Raw genomic sequence first — 17314 nt, forward strand, 5'->3', positions numbered from 1 at the left:
TGGTCCAATCTCACACCGAGCTCAATTATTCCACACGAGGTATAAATTTCGATTTGTGAAATAAAATAAAGATTTTTTAAAAATCAAATGCTCTGCAAAGTTATTATCGCTAAATAGCAGGGGGGGGGGGGGGGCACTATATCAATGCTCGCCCCGCATTCCGCCCGAATTTTAAACATGAGCTATATTATAACGCATATTCTTTGAGGCAAAAAACGGGGAACGATGAATAATTATAAGAAATGCAGCTACAAGTTTTTGATGTTTTATCCTGACCTGCAGTTCCATACCTAATTTATACTTCCCGAATCAGTTTGTTTATTGCCTGAATTTACTTAAATACCGCGATGACATGTTGTCTTAACCCCAAAACATTTAAAAAGGGAAGGTATAGAAACCACTGTATGTGGTAAATTCTGAATAGTTTTTCAGTAATATGCGTAAGTACGTTCAGTGAGGTACACAGAACAAATACAGACGTAATCTTCCCGTCCATGCTTACATTGGAGCACGTGGTATTTTTTCAGCGGAAAAGAGAAGCCTATGGAGAAATTATTGTGTGGTCATTCCTTCCAATCATGTTACCTTCTTTTAACTTCTGCAGGAAAGTATAACATAATGTCTGGATTCGCACTACGCCGAACCTTTTCGGATTTCTTCAAAAACCCGGCGGTGCAGTGCCAACAAAACTGATTAAATTAATAACTTAAAATATTTGCTACACATTGTACTTTAGACTAATTGCATTTACGTGCGGGAATGAAGACAACGTTTGAAACCACGAAAGTGTACAGAGTGTATGCAGTCCCAGCAATTTAACAGCCTTTAAAAAAATACGCACGGTCTTCGCCAATCCTGTCTTTTTAAATGGCATGTCTTTTTAATTGACATCTTAAAACTTCTGACCGTTCGTGGTGTGCATTCGTTATCGTTACTTTCTGCAGTGAACTTCGAAGTTGACAGCAAACCAGGTCACTTTTCTGAGAATGTTAGAGAAGGACGTCAGATTTTCAGGCTATTTTATTGCCTGTTTAATTGAAGATTTTACAATAATCGAAGCGTTGCGTGTGCTGCTCAGACGTTGAAGGAGGTGTAAGTTTATTACTAGATGAGGCGACCTATGCAGCATATTGTGACGCTTAATAGTTCCTACCAATTTGCTCGCAACAGAAACTATAGCAGCACGAGTATTTGACAACACTTGAATGGTTGACTCCGCTCTGGCACAGTTTTCTTAACGTGGTGTATAAATATTACGGAGCATCATTGGGAATTTGCTTCTAATCATTTTAGAATTTCTAAACTGAGTGTATGTGGGCATAATGCGTGTGCACACTAGCTGTCTTCGTCTACATTTCAGATAAAAAGTTAACAGGCAGTAAGGTTTCATAAGACTTCCAAGATTTGCCTAAACATACATTTACCACAGGAACTTCACTTGATGGGTTGGTTGTTTCGCCACAATGTCCATTGCAGCCGCTATTTTTTACGTTATGCAGGAATTCTTTTTTAAGCAAATGCGCCAATTACAACCTTTTTTTTAACGATCTGTAAGTGTGGAATAAATAATAGCGACTTTTTTTTAAAATAAAAAAACGATCTAGAGGTTTAACGGCTGCTCCCCAACCCGACTGCGTTAAAGCGCGCCAAACCAAAGCGGTCAATGGGCGGTTTACAAATCGTGCACTGAAAAGTGGCTAATGGTTGTCGCGTTATGTGTGTTTAACTCGATTTTTTTTTTAGCGTACTGCGGAAACCGATGACGGCAAGAACTGAGGGAGTGCTAGGATAATGCCCAGCTGTTTATCTAAAACCTGGAGGAATTGTTGTTACCCAAGTGAATGAGGTCGAACTTTCGAAAGACTGAATGAACTATTTCATAATTACTAGGGGCGAGAGAGAGAGAGAGAGAGGGAGGGAGACCGAGTGAGTGAGTATGGGAGAGGATCAGTCACAATTGGGAAAAGATGTTCTGTGAAAGCTGCAGAAAATTGGAAACAAAGGCTGCATATTGCGCCTAGCAGCGGGGAGTGGTGAGATTTGACGTTCTGAGACGAAGCAACTTCCTTCATGCGAGGAAAAGGGATCGCCGTGGTACGCTTTGTGCGACCTGTCTCGGTTAACGTTCATCGGAATAAACAGGCGATATAAACACACGAGCGAAGTTGAAAATAATGACGCTGCGCTGGCGGTGAGTGACAGAGAAAGGTCTCAGTTCTGACAGCTAGATTCTTTGTTGGCACAGCAGCCAATCGTTGATTTTTACGACACAATAGTGAAGCCAAAGTTGTGGTATAAAAAGCCGTGTTGGAATATATGAGATTTACCAGTGTGCTTGGCCATATCCCAGCCCACCAGCCTCTAACAAGCTTTAGCTGGAAACAGAAGAGGATCCACCTCAAGACCTGGGAACATGCAAAGATCCCAAGTACTCATTTACCTGGCTCTCTTTGGCGCACTTGGTCGAGTGGGTGGCAGAGATGGTGCTCACGCGAATTTGACAGATATTAAAACGGAACCGCTAGAAAAAGGGCCAGATAGCGACTATAACGTGTCCGAGTGCTCAGCTTGTAGGTGGAGAAAGGAGAATAAAGCATTGAGACTGGAGTCTATCAAATCGCAAATTCTGAGCAAATTGCGTCTCAAAGAAGCGCCCAACATTAGCCGGGATACAGTGAACCAACTTTTACCGAAAGCTCCTCCTTTGCAGCAACTGCTTGATCAATATGATATCCAAGGGGATGACAATAATGACGCCTTATTAGAAGAGGACGATTATCATGCGACAACTGAAACTCTCATCACCATGGCCACGGAGCGTAAGTAGTAGGCCAGTGTACCTAAAGTAATATATTAGCAGTAAACTCAGTTTTCTCTAAATAACGACTGATGCAGTACAACATTGCAACTTGTGCGATGCCATAATGTTTACACATTTGCTCTCAATTGAGAGACTAATATCGCTGGTTGTAGGTTATTATGTGTGTTGCACTTAAAGCAAACGGCTCGACAAAGATTTTATTAGCCATGGAAATCGCGACCTCATTGTGATCTTTTCATCTATTCTGTTTCAAAAGGCTTCCCTTTCCTTTACAATACGCACCAACATACTAAGGTCGTAACTCACTTAACGAGAAGTGTAAACTTTAAGGAAAAAAGAATCTTTATTTGTCCACGTTATAGCTATTCAGAAGAACTCACAAACACGCTCTGTTGGAGTTAAGCAAGGAGATCTTAACTAGCAACTGTTTATATTTCCTGTGCACCTGAAACTTAGGAAACCATGTTTATAACCTAGGACTATAAAAACACCATTTTTAAGAGCTCACAATGCAAAACTTAATTTGTTCCATCAAATTATATTTTAGATAGCTATTTAGTTGAGGAGAAATTATTATTCACTCGAGGTGACCCTATGAACCTTAACCGAGTTAGGCCCATGCAAACCGTTCCTCAAGCCACTGCCGTGAAACAACAAATGAATGTAACTAATGAGGATTACGTGAGCCATTCAGAAAGAGTTTTAATTACGCGTTTCAGCAGTTTATATTCTAACTTAAGACTATGTGGCTTTCCATCACTGTTTCCAAAATCAATACGTTATCTTTTTTTCAATATAGTTAACTGGTTTTCTTCTTGCTGAGTTAGATGGGAAGAAAGATGCTATTGTCCCAAAGGCATATTAGTGTTCATTGTAGAGGAATAACTTAATAGCTACTAGCAAATGGTGTCATGACCTCAGTGTGTCATTAGGGTCATTTTAACTGCAAAGCATGTGACGGGTAACTGCAGCTGCCTAAGTGCTCTGTCAGCCCGCGCGCCTTGGTTACTAAATGCTACATCTGCAAAAATGGGGGATTAATATCCAGTCAGAAAGATAAGGTTGAGGCCAATTTATAGTGAAACACTCTCACAATATTTATATTAAAGGAAGGATGACCAAAGGGGTCAACGAGTCCTCTTTAATATGTGTTTTTATTGCCTATTGCCAAATACACATGTTTAACACATAACATATGCATTATCAATGTGCATATTTTATTGTGTACTGTTGCATTAAGCAACAATTAATACCTAGAATGTGGCAAATAAAAAAATAGTTCTGATTAGCTATTCAACACAGGCTAGGTATAAATGGGGAATAAATCTCAGACAATAATTTTATACCATGCATTAATTCATCTATTTTTTACAAGTCAGTTGCACCAATTGCATTCCCCTAAATAAGGTTCACTATTAAATCTGCATATGTATTTAGCCTTTAATTGCTTCAAAAAATGACAACAGAATACTACCATGATTGTTTTCGTGTGTGTATTTGCTCCGTGAGTTTGAAATAATGCTTGGTTGTATTTTATATTTGAGTTATATTACACGTAAGGCTTGAAGCAACATCATTCACGTGCACATATTTTAAACCTTTTTGTTCAAGCTGAACCTAGTGTCCAAGTCGATGACAAACCGAAATGTTGTTCCTTCAAGATCAGCCCCAAAATGCAGTTCAATAAAGTAGTCAAAGCCCATCTTTGGATATACCTGCGACCAGTGAAGCAAACCACAACAGTCTTCATGCAGATTCTGCGACTAAAGCCAGTGGGGCAAGAATGGACGAATCACACACCAATACGCTCTTTAAAATTCGACATTAACTCCGGCACTGGCCATTGGCAAAGTATAGACTTCAAACGCGTACTACAGAACTGGCTCAAGCAACCCGAATCGAACTGGGGCATCCAAATCAATGCGTCTGATATCAACGGCATCGATCTGGCAGTCACGTCCCCTGGGGTGGGGGAGGAAGGATTGGTAAGTGTCACTCCAACTCAACAATACTTTGGTACTGCAGCAACTCTGACAATATCAATTAATGAAGACCACACATCACATACCAAGCTTAAAAGGGAGCAGGTATAATGAGAATTATGAAAACGATGCCAATTTTGTAAGAAATAATAACTTGCATTTGTTTAATGAGTAGCGCAAAGTATTTAGAAGGCTCTTGAATTTAGGGCGTCACAAAGTAGCCTGATACTAAATGTTCTCCTGTACATCCATGCTGAAAGAGTAAAGGGGTTCCTTTAGTTCACAAAGTCACATACTGTTATATATTCCCAAATTTCACTCTAGGTTATTTGCTTCCTATAATATTTTTACCATACATAAAACGTTTGGATTTAATGTCGAATTTAGATAAATAAAATCAGATAAGGCCATTATCTTAGAATAATGTCATAAATCATTTATTAAGCAGTCATGTTTGGCATCTTGATTTATTGCTACGTTTAAAAAGTGACAAACATGGGGGGGGGGGGGGGGGGGGGGGGGAGGGGGGGGGGGGAGAGCGCAGTGTAATAGCTTTCTGATTCTAATGGCCCAAAACGACTTGAGAATTAGAAGACGAAGTGTGTGACTTTATCCAATGAACTTCTAAGAATGAATTTTATATTGTAAGGAAAACTAATCCTTTCACATCAGTCCTCCGGATGACAAGAGAAGATGTATTCATCATATGTAATAATATCCAACGTTTGATGGTGTTCTGCATTATGAAATCCAGGGCACACTCGAATAAGTCATTCGAAATAACTGAACGGTGCTGACGAGCTGTGTTTTTCGCCATTTCCTGTTGGTGAAAAAGACACTTTCCCACCTAGCGAAAAGATACACATTGTTGCAACTATGGAATACTTAATCCGTTTAACAATAACACAATCCCAGGACACAACAGGAGTTGTAGGAGTACGTATTTTGAAGGGCCGAACACAAATAAAATTTAACCTGGTTAAATATATTTCATTAACGTTACTCTCAAAATGTATAAATGGCAAAATGTTAAAGATTTTAACGATATAGCGTTTTTTAACCTGTGTCACAGAAAGTACTTATTATTGTAATTTGATAATAATTTAAAATATTTGCAGTAGGTGTTTAGAGGTTTACAGTTAAAAAGAACAGAAAATATTATTTCAATCTTTATAGTTCTAATGTATTACACTTTATTCTGTTTCTTATTTACAACAAATACAGCGATACTGCATTGACGTATAATTTCATGTTCCTCCTTATTGCGCTTTGCAAACACAATTTTGGGCTGGGTTTTAACTATTTCACTGTAATGGCAATTTACCCTGAGCGCAGAGCAGTCTGCTCGCACACAGGGAAGAAAATAACTAACATAAGCAGCAACGCATATCTGAAAAGAGAATCTTCGGGGAAAATGCTATCTCGGAAGCAGTAGATTTTTTTTGTAAGAATAAATGTTTATAATTTATAAACTTTAGTGTTACTTTGTATCCTCACATCGCGGTAGGAATTAAATATTGGATCCTCCTCCTCATCCCAAAGTAGTCCCACATCCCATCAACAGCAGACAGCACAGCGAACGGATATTAACATTGATATACACACTCAGAGGAAACATCTGAAAGATTCACATTTATGCCCCCGCATTATGTCTTGTGCTGTTCCAGATGGGTGGAATTTTGTAGAAATCTTTCACAGAAAAGGGATTCTGATGACATTACAAACTGCAACTTTCCTGGAACATGGGGGTGTTTGGTAATATCTGAATGGGAAATTGTCCAAATTAGGGCGCAAAATTGAATTTTAAGACGACTACTGCTTTGAATGACTCGTTCCTGGTAGCCAAAGGGTATGTCATGTAAGGTAAATTGAGATTTCTAAAGAGCAAAATAATGGAAATACTTTAATAATGGAAGTGTTGTCCAAGAATATGTCTCGACCAGAAATGGCCTCCCCAAATTGTTGTATCTGTAAACAGTTTTGCAGAAGAAAAAAAAACATTTTGAGGAAAACGTTAGGGTGTAATTTCGTACATCACACATATTTCTTTTGAAATTGACTTTTCCAAGACGGTATCCTCATTATAAAAATATTTTTTAAAAATCAGTTTTTGTCAGTTTCCCATGGACTTCATTGATTCACTAATGATGGTGGTATAATGTGAACGATGGATAATGTATTTTTGAACTCTACCGTCATCAATAAAATAACCCTATACAGGGGTAAGTCCTTGCACTATATTAACAGGAAGGAAAATGACCATTTCAGAATTAAACTTGATAGATACAAGTTACTCTAGAAAATATAGGGACATAGAAACTCATAATTATAACCGAAAGTTATTAACGTCCAGTTATCAAAAAATGTAAGTATTCTACTTCCAATAGCCGTTATTCTCATTTGAAACATTATACCCAGCATGTTTAATTCTAAAATAGGTTTCTACGTTATTTCACACTTACACAAAATGGTTACTTTTTTTTGCAAATCACCCAGTTTCCTTTAACGCGATCAGTTCAAATGGAAATGTATGTTATTGCTTTATTCTTCGCTCTTTATGCATTCCTGCAGAATATTTGAAGAAAAGTATAAGAATGTTCACTATATTAATTTCTTAGAATCAGGGAAAGACCATTCTGCTCCAAAGATTTAAAAATTAGCGATCTGATTACAAAATTCAGATTAAGTAGAACCCATATGAATTGAAACCAACTTTGTGTTTGCCAAAAGTGGGATATCAAATGTGCCGATATTATCAAAAGTCAATGAACTTTCCATGAAGCCTTGTACAACAGTTAACCACAGACAAATAAAAAAACACCCTAACCGGTAAATATTAAAACACAAATTATGTTTGTGTGAGTGCGTAGGGAAAGGTCAGACATTTGCTCCCATACTGCCCGATTGCGATAACGTTACATTTCTGACCATCATTGTCGAATTTCTCGGTGTTTCTTAAGAGTTCTATTCGTTTCAGTGCATGATTTCCTGCTGTGACTGGATGCTAAATGACCTCTGATTTAGAGGGGAAAACGCAAATGTAACAGTATTTCTTTTTTTGCAGTTTTAAAAGGATGGAAATAGCGTGCAAATGTTGGAGAATACGAGTTTGCTTTAACATGTCAATTTATCTTAACAGCAACCGTTTCTGGAAGTAAAGGTGACTGAAACATCCAGACGATCCAGAAGAAATCTTGGTCTTGACTGTGACGAACACTCAACTGAATCTCGCTGTTGTCGTTACCCCCTCACCGTAGACTTTGAGGCTTTCGGTTGGGACTGGATAATAGCCCCCAAGAGATACAAAGCCAATTACTGCTCAGGACAATGCGAGTATATGTTCCTGCAGAAATTCCCACACACACACCTCGTACAGCAGGCCAATCCCCGGGGTTCGGCTGGACCTTGCTGCACCCCCACGAAGATGTCGCCTATAAATATGTTATATTTCAACGGAAGAGAACAAATCATCTATGGAAAGATCCCAGCAATGGTAGTGGATCGTTGTGGCTGCTCCTGAGAACGACCAAAAAGACATGATGCGTCCCGACAACTGGACGTGCGAAATACGGTCGTGTCAACGATTTTCTGCATCATCCAGTACTGTGCAATAGGCAAAGAAGAGATTGTATTTGTGTTGCTCCCCCCAAAAAAAAACTAATAACACGGGCCGAACGAGAACAGCAAGATTCCAAAACACACAACGAATTCAACGGTCCAGTCCACGGTACCATTTCAAACTAGAGGAGCCAGTATACATTTCTAGCAAGACAGAACACCCCATACAAATTCATCCAAATCTAAATAAATACGAGCGATTCCAATCCCAACTTTGTCGAATTCGTTAAAAGTATAAGATGTGTCCGATAATAGAAAATAAAATACCATTGCGTGTTTAAAATGAGCTCAGAAGCTTTCTGACATAGACTTGACACTTCATTTCTCAGATCAGAGAATTACTTCGTCATCAGCCAGATATATAAACTGTATTCGTGTATTTACAACAGATATTAACGTTTGACTACAATATCTAACTCTTGGTTCAGATAACAAGAGCATTTACATTATCAAAGTCGTCTGAACTACTGTAAACATGAATTTTATGCATTGGCATTAAGGGACAGAGGGCTGTCTTTCGAAGCTAACAGAAGCACTATGTCTGTGGACAATGTTTAAGGCAAAATGCACAGGAAAACCACAAGTCTGATAAGTGTTAAGACCCTGATTGAATTCTGCCTTGGCAACATTACAGTTTGCACTACGGCAAGCCAATAGAGATAACTCAATTGGTTGCTACAAAGTTGTAAAAACTGAATTTGATATGACTGCGTTTGTTCATTGAATAATGTGTACATGGCATTCACTTTGTAAATGTTTTTCTTTTTTGTTAACTTTTCATCTTTTTCCATGGTTGGTATGATTTAACATGTCTACCAAGAGCAAGATTTGATACAACTCACATTATTGTACTCAGTGAATAAAGGTGCTTGCTTTTGCTGTATCTCAAGTACAATACACAACAGAAAACATGATAGCGAAAACACTATGAAAGAGAATAACTGATGGGTTGTGCCGATTATGAGCAATATGCCGTACTGCAATGGGTGCACTGTCGTGGTGATCTTTTTCTTCAAGTCACAGTGGTTGATGACAGTATAGAGTCTCTTGTAGAATAAGATATTGTACAAAATCATTCTTGTACATTATTCGGCTCGGGTCATTATATCATTCACGTTAAAAGCAATTATTTTATTAAATATACAATTTTAAAACTCACTATTTTGCAAGACCGTTTGATTTTATTTTGCAATGTACACTGTAAAAGTTCACCTGAAGGTGTACTGCGTGCACAGTCAGTTCCGCTAACAATGGGGAGTGTTGCTCCACAAAGTGGTCAAATAAGAGCTCAAAACATTCCCACCCCTTTCATGGTAGTAACATGTGTTTAAATTGATGGTCTCTTTCCAATCTGCTGATACATTTTCCATCAATACAAGACCAAAACACTGGATCATTGACACTGGCAATTCAGATCTACAGCTAAATTAAATAGCGCGAATATAAAACTCGTATACTTCCTGATTCCATGCCTATATGTTGTGCAATTGGATATCTGATCCAACCACGCCTTTCAAGTACGCTGCCAATGGCAAGCTTAGGTTTATTAATTTGATTACGTTACATGAATACAAAAATGATAATTGATTTGCCAATTGACGAAATCGATGCCCAAATTTCAATTAGTGTCCCTTTCACATACGTTATGGCAACATTAATAGCAACATTGTAAATTAACATTTGTATTAAGATCAGAAGAGGATAGAAATTATAGGCGATCACCTCAGAATTGGTCACTTAAACAACAGACAACAAAATCAAACTGAATCAAAAAAATTTGTTCCTGTCACTTACATTACATATATCTTCTTTGCTTCCTTGCACCCACAATTAGGGCTGCCTACTCTACAGGAGAGTTTCCAGGGATTAAATCTGCCCTGGACACTGTTGTCAGCAAAACGGGTGGGTGTGGGTATAAATCAAAGCAACTGTTAGTTTTCATTTTTATTGAACATTCCTTTATTACAGTATTTCTAAAACGGTTGGAAATTGGGAAAAAAGGCGGGTAGGCCTGGTGTTGGCGGGATTAGAACGTGTGATGAATCCGACCAGAATTGGCAACCCTGCTCAGATTTAAGGCAGCTTTAACTGAATAGTTAAATAGATATGCTAATTCAGAAGACTAGGTAATTTGATACTCGGGATGCAAACAGTGTTTCCCATAGATACATTATAACCATAACACCAACTCATTCAACTCCCCAATAATAGTATCAATAGACTTAACCCCACCTCCTTCTCCCATACGTAGAAACGTTTGGCAAATAACCGCTCATTGACAAGAGCAGTGGGTCAACAGGTGACCACCATTACCCCAACATTTTCCATTCCACAAACACGTTCCAGGGTTTGATGACGTTTGCTGAACGTTACTAAAATAAAATAAAGTCAATAGCAATTTACTATAATATCACCATTACACTTTTAAAGAAATAAATGCTATTTCAAATACATCCCCACATTGCGTTGATTGCGTTACAAGAAGCAGATAATAGGATGCCAGCTTAGTTATGCAAAGTTATCCACATTTGGAAACATCTCTGTCACTTCAACTGTACAAGGCAGTGTTATCGGCACATGTTTTAGCCACATAATCCTGGTGCCCTCTATCTCTTTTGCAAGAATATCCCATGTCCCAGTTTACATTGTTCATAAATATTAAACACACATCAGGTGCCCTTTCTGACTGCGTGCCGTTTGTATCAACAATTGTTACATGGAACAGCCACGGCCTTTACACGAGTAAAAGATGCCTAAAATCATCCCTCTCTTAAAGTGATAAGTGCACAATCTTGCGTGTTTCAGGCCATTGGGACAGTTTTTGGAGTCTCCCCTCGCCCACCCTCACACTGCGCGCGAGTGTCGAGTCACAGCTCGAAACGATACTAAAAATAAATCTGAGAAAGATACTCACACACAGCTAATAGAATAATCCTCCTCGTGTCAGTTAAGTGTGGCATGGGAGGGGTGGGGGGTGAGGGAGATACATTTCGTGGAAACATCACACAGCCCTTTTATTTTACATTATCCTCCCCCCATAATCCGAGGGCAAATAACCTCCTATTTCTCCCCCCCGCCGCCATGCTGCAGATAACGGCCCAGTGCGCGCGCTCTCGAGCCCACGCCGCGCGCACACCCCCCCCCCCCCCCCCCCCCCCCCCCCCTCCTCCTCCTCTCTCTCATACCGCGCGCGGCACCCTCCCATGTCTGACAGGGAGCAGCACGTGGCGCCTCTCCTCACGGATAAGGAGCCCCGGCAGGCACGTGCTCATAGAGGGTGATGTCAGGGACTCAGTGGCACTACCTAGCCACCTCGTCCTCCCGGCTGCTACAGCGCCCTTTTCTGCTCACTGGCAGTCCTCACGTGGGGTGTCCTCAAAAGGAAAGGCATCCAAGGGCTATCAGGTTTGGTGTTTAGCATTCCCTAGTGCATGGTTGGCATGAGTGAAGGGAGTAAGCAATACGGTTGCTAAATTTAGATGTGTGTTGAAGAACCTTACGAGATGGTTAGTGCAGTCTCGGTTTTATTTTCTTCCTTCGGCCTTAAAGGGCCCCTTTACAGGAATATAATGTTTCTTTAATCCTTGATATTCTTTTAGGAAAGACTATTCCAACTGCATTCCGACATATATTTGAGCGGTTGATGAAAGACAGTCATAAAGAGAGAACCATGTTGAAGCTGTCCAGAAGGTCATAGGAAAACAGTTTACTGTTTGCCATTACAATTGTGCAGCGATACCATTTATTTCCCCCCCCCTGTTTTCTTAAGTTAGTAAACTTGGAAAACGCTCATCAAAAGTTGAGGTGACCGTCCGATTTTAGAATAAACGTTTTTAAAAATAGAACAGATAGACAAAATGTTTTTTTTCAGTTTGCTGGATGGTTGAATAATTCCTTGGGCGGTATTCAGTTGTTTTCACTCTTAGAAACGAAATATGTCACTTAATGATTTGTTCAAGTCTGTTCCGGCCTAGTATAAGTTTGTCATACTCATAATCTAAAGTTTAAATTAAGAACGTTATCAAGAGGATGCAGCATTTCTCAAAATGGAGTTTTTCAGAATGGAGATCTGTAACTAGCGGTGCTCCACACAGACCAGTGCTCGGACTATTGTTGTTTGTAATATATATAAATTATCTGGAGGAAAATGTAAATGGTCTGATTAGCAAGTTTTCAGATGACACTAAGATAGGTGGAGTTGCAGATAGTGAAGGGAACGGTCAGGGAATACAGCAGAATACAGATAGATTGGAGAGTTGGGCAGAGAAATGGCAGATGGTGCTCAATCCAGACAAATGCGACATGATGCATTTTGGAAGATCAAATTCAGGGGTAAATTATACAGTGAATGGCGGAAGAGCATTGACATACAGAGGGATCTGGGCGTTCAGGTCCATAGTTCCATGAAAGTGGCAATGTAGGTGGATAAGGTGGTCAAGAAGGCTTTCAGCATGCTTGCCTTCATCGGCTGGAGCATTGAGTACAAGAGTTGGCAGGTCATGTTACAGTTGTATAAAACTTTAGTTAGGCACATTTGGAATATAGCGTGCAGTTCTGTTCTCCATACTACTAGAAGTAGGTGGATGCTTTGGAGAGAGTGCAAAGAAGTTTTACCATGATGTTGCCTGGTCTGGAGGGTGTTAGCTATGAGGAGAGATTGAATAAACTTGGATTGGATTGTTTTCATCGGAAAGATGGCAGCTGAGGGGAGACCTGATTGAGGTATGCAAAATTCAGGGAGATGGGCAGCACGGTAGCATGGTGGTTAGCATAAATGCTTCACAGCTCCAGGGTCCCAGGTTCGATTCCCGGCTGGGTCACTGTCTGTGCGGAGTCTGCACGTCCTCCCCGTGTGTGCGTGGGTTTCCTCCGGGTGCTCCGGTTTCCTCCCACAGTCCAAAGATGTGCGGGTTAGGTGGATTGGCCATGCTAAATTGCCCGTAGTGTCCTAAAAAGTAAGGTTAAGGGGGGGTTGGGTTACGGGTATAGGGTGGGTATGTGGGTTTGAGTAGGGTGATCATTGCTCGGCACAACATCGAGGGCCAAAGGGCCTGTTCTGTGCTGTACTGTTCTATTCTATTCTATATAGACAGGGTGAATAGTCACAAACTTTTTCCCAGGGTGGAAGACTCAATTACAAAGGGGCACAGGTGAGAGGGGGATAGTTTAGGGGAGGCGTGCAGGGAAAGTTTTTCATGCAGAGGGAGGTAGGTGCCTGGAACGTGTTGCTAGTGGAGGTGGTGAAGGCAGGCCCAATAGCAATATTTTAGATATATCTTGATAGACACATGAATGGGCGGGGAATGGAGGGATACAGATCGTTTGGCAATAAATAGGTCTAAATAAGGAATCTGGATCAGTGCAGTGTTCTTTGTTCGAGATTAGATTAGCGCAGACCCAGATGCTGAGTAAAACTCATGCCATTCAACTTCCAAATCATACCTTTATTCCAACCTAACAAAAACACTTCACAGTGAATACTTCACTGCCTTGTACTAGTCATTCTTACATAGCTTTCTCAGTGAGATTGCAAACTTGTGCCTGAAAATTGGTTTCGAGTGTTGAATGCACATCGCATAAATCATTTCAGCCAGAAAGGAAAGGGGACATATGTTAATCAATCTCAACTGGATTTGAATCTGACTCCGAGAGTTAAATTGGCAGTGTGATAAGCCACTGGGGGACTGGACCATTATTCCTAATTGCATACTCTTGAGCACCTGTTGGTTTCGACATGATTAAAAATATTAAACGGTACATGGAGTGATAAGGTTGCATCTGTCCATTGCAACAAGTCCTGTCCTGCCAAAGCAATAAGATAGAGATAGCAAAGATGGACATAGTTCAGCCTTTTCCCCTGCCTAACATATGTTGTCCAGGTCTCACCACTGTAGAGAATTGCACCAAGAGCACTACATTTGTAGGTGCACAATTTGGTGTTCACAATCATGTTGCTGTTGTTCCACACTCTCTTACTCCGCTTGGACATAACAGCTGAAGCTTTTGCAACGTGTGTTTTGATTTCAGCATCAAGTGACAGATTGGCTGATAATTGATGGCCTAGATATGTGAAGCGCTTAACAATCTCTAGCATCACATTGCCAATGATGATAGATGGTGATATGGCAACATCCTGAACCATGACTTTTGTCTTCCAGATGCAGATGGTCAAATCAAACTCTTCACAGTTGTGAGAAAGTCTTTCCATTTGCCACTGCAGGCATTCTTTAGTATGGAACCTTAATGAAGTATTGTAAGCATAGACCAACTCTCTGATGAAGACATGGTGCACATTTGTCTTGTATCTGAGGAAAGTAAGGTTAAACATTTTTCTGTCAGTTCTGGTATGTAAGTAGACATTCTCTTTAGGTGCCCTGAAGGCTTATGACAGCAAAAAAGAGAAGAATATGACAAGGAATGTTGGTGCCAGAACACAACACTGTTTGACCCCACTGTAGATCTCCGAGAGTTCCTATGTTGCCCTTATAGCTGACTTTACCCATCATGTAGTAATGGAAAGAGGAGATCTCATTGAATAGCTTCGGTGGGCTGCCAACATTCTCCAGCACCTTAAATAGATAATCTCTGTTCACATGGCTAAATGCCATGGTAAGATCGATGAAGGCAATGTGTAGTTCTGTCTTTTGGTCCGAGGCTAACAACACTGTAACAGAACCTGTCATTGAAGCCAGGTGATTCATTTTCATTATTACAAAAGAGATTCAAATGGTGTCCAAAACCAGGGGCCACAGTCTAGGATACGGGATATCAATTTGAGATGAGGAGAAATGTATTCACCCAGAGAGTGGTTGGCCTGTGGAATTTGCAACCACAGAAAGCAGTTGAGGCCAAAACACTATATTTTCAAGAGGGAGTTAGATATAGTACTTTGGGCAAAGGGGGATCATAGAATTTACAGTGCAGACAGAGGCCATTCAGCCTATTGAGTCTGCATCAGCCCTTGACAAGAGCACCCGACTTAAGCCCATGCTTCCATCCTATCCCTGTAACCCAGTATCCCCACCTAACCTATTGGACACTAAGAGGCAATTTAGAATGGCCAATCCACCTAACCTGCACATATTTGGACTATGGGAAGAAACTGGAGCACCCGGAGGAAAACCCACACACACAAGGGGAGAAAGTGCAAGCTCCAGACAGTCAGTCAACCGAGGCCGGATTGAACCCAGGTCCCTGGCGCTGTGAGACGGCAGTGCTAACCACTGTGCCATTGTGCCACCCTCAGGATCAGAGGATATGGGGGGGGAAGGCAGGATCAGACTATTGAATTGGATGATCAGCCATGATGATAATGAATGGCAGAGCAGGCTCGAAGGGCTGACTGGCCTCCTCCTGCTCCTATTTTCTTCTTTTTAAAAAAAGTAATTTTTATTGAAAATTTTTTACAAAATATATAACAACAAACAGTAACAGTAACCCCTCGGGATTGCTGCTGCCACCGCCTAAAGAACCCTTGTACCGATCCTCTCAGGGCGAATTTGACCTTCTCCAGCTTAATAAAACCCGCCATGATCCAGGTCTCCACACTTGGGGGTCTTGCATCCTTCCACTGTAGCAAGATCCTCCGCCAGGCTACTAGGGACGCAAAGGCCAAAACACCGGCCTCTCTCGCCTCCTGCACTCCCGGCTCCACCGCAACCCCAAAAATTGCGAGTCCCCAGCCTGGCTTGACCCTGGATCCTACCACCCTCGACACCGTCCTCGCCACCCCCTTCCAGAACTCCTCCAGTGCCGGACATGCCCAGAACATATGGGCATGGTTTGCTGGACTCCCCGAACACCTGACACACCTGTCTTCGCCCCCAAAGAACCTACTCATCCTAGTTCCGGACATATGGGCCCGGTGCAGCACCTTGAATTGGGTGAGGCTAAGCCGCGCACATGAGGAGGAAGAGTTAACCCTCTCCAGGGCATCCACCCATGTCCCATCCTCGATCTGCTCCCCCAGCTCCCCCTCCCACTTAGCCTTTAGTTCCTCTACTGACGCCTCCTCCACCTCCTGCATTACCTTGTAGATATCAGATACCTTCCCATCCCCGACCCAGACCCCCGAAAGCACCCTGTCCCTCACCCCCCTCGCGGGCAGCAAAGGGAATCCCTCCACCTGTTGCCTAGCAAACGCCTTTACCTGCAGGTACCTGAACATAGGGCAGCACGGTGGCCTAGTGGTTAGCACAACCGCCTCACGGCGCTGAGGTCCCAGGTTCGATCCCGGCTCTGGGTCACTGTCCGTGTGGAGTTTTCACGTTCTCCCCGTGTCTGCGTGGGTTTCGCCCCCACAACCCAAAAATGTGCAGAGTAGGTGGATTGGCCATGCTAAATTGCCCCTTAATTGGAAAAAATAATTGGCTAATCTAAATTTATTTAAAAAAAAAGGTACCTGAACATGTTCCCCAAGGGGAGTTCAAATTTCTCCTCCAACTCTCCCAGGCTCGCAAACCTCCCATCAATGAACAGGTCCCTCAACTTTCTGATGCCCGCTCTGTGCCAACCCTGGAACCCCCCATCAATGTTCCCCGGGATGAACCGATGGTTCCCCCTCAGCGGGGCCTCCATCGAGCCCACCACTTCCCCCCTATGTCGCCTCCACTGCCCCCAGATCTTGAGGGTAGCCGCCACCACCGGACTCGTGGTATACCTCGTAGGAAGGAGCGTCAACGGTGCCATTACCAGGGCCCCCAGGCTTGTGCCTCCACAGGACGCCATCTCCAACCTTTTCTATGCTGCCCCCTCCCCCTCCATCACCCACTTGCGCACCATCGACACATTGGCCGCCCAATAATACCCCGAGAGGTTGGGAACGCCAGCCCCCCACCATTTCTGCCCCGCTCCAAGACCCTCTTCACTCTCGGGGTACCATGCGCCCAAACAA

General features: G+C 41.8%; 1 protein-coding gene and 1 long non-coding RNA gene across 3 annotated transcripts; one reads left to right on the plus strand and one right to left on the minus strand.

Moving 5' to 3' along the window:
- The first annotated feature begins 1915 nt into the window (after positions 1 to 1915).
- Positions 1916 to 9304, plus strand: mstnb (myostatin b). The gene is made up of 3 exons (XM_038789155.1): positions 1916 to 2819; positions 4433 to 4806; positions 7943 to 9304. Exons 1-3 carry the CDS (start codon positions 2414 to 2416, stop codon positions 8321 to 8323), a joined length of 1161 nt encoding a protein of 386 aa, XP_038645083.1. The 5' UTR covers positions 1916 to 2413; the 3' UTR covers positions 8324 to 9304.
- On the minus strand, positions 6694 to 11497 carry LOC119961809. 2 transcript variants are annotated; one of them, XR_005459747.1, is made up of 4 exons: positions 11336 to 11497; positions 10216 to 10305; positions 7266 to 7368; positions 6694 to 6771 (listed from the first exon to the last, which is right to left on the minus strand). It is a non-coding gene; the product is annotated as an uncharacterized LOC119961809 (long non-coding RNA). The 2 variants fall into 2 exon arrangements; XR_005459746.1 differs by lacking the exon at positions 10216 to 10305.
- Positions 11498 to 17314: the final 5817 nt, after the last annotated feature.

This window comes from Scyliorhinus canicula, chromosome 2, assembly GCF_902713615.1.
Source record: "Scyliorhinus canicula chromosome 2, sScyCan1.1, whole genome shotgun sequence".
NCBI classification, from domain to species: domain Eukaryota; kingdom Metazoa; phylum Chordata; class Chondrichthyes; order Carcharhiniformes; family Scyliorhinidae; genus Scyliorhinus; species Scyliorhinus canicula.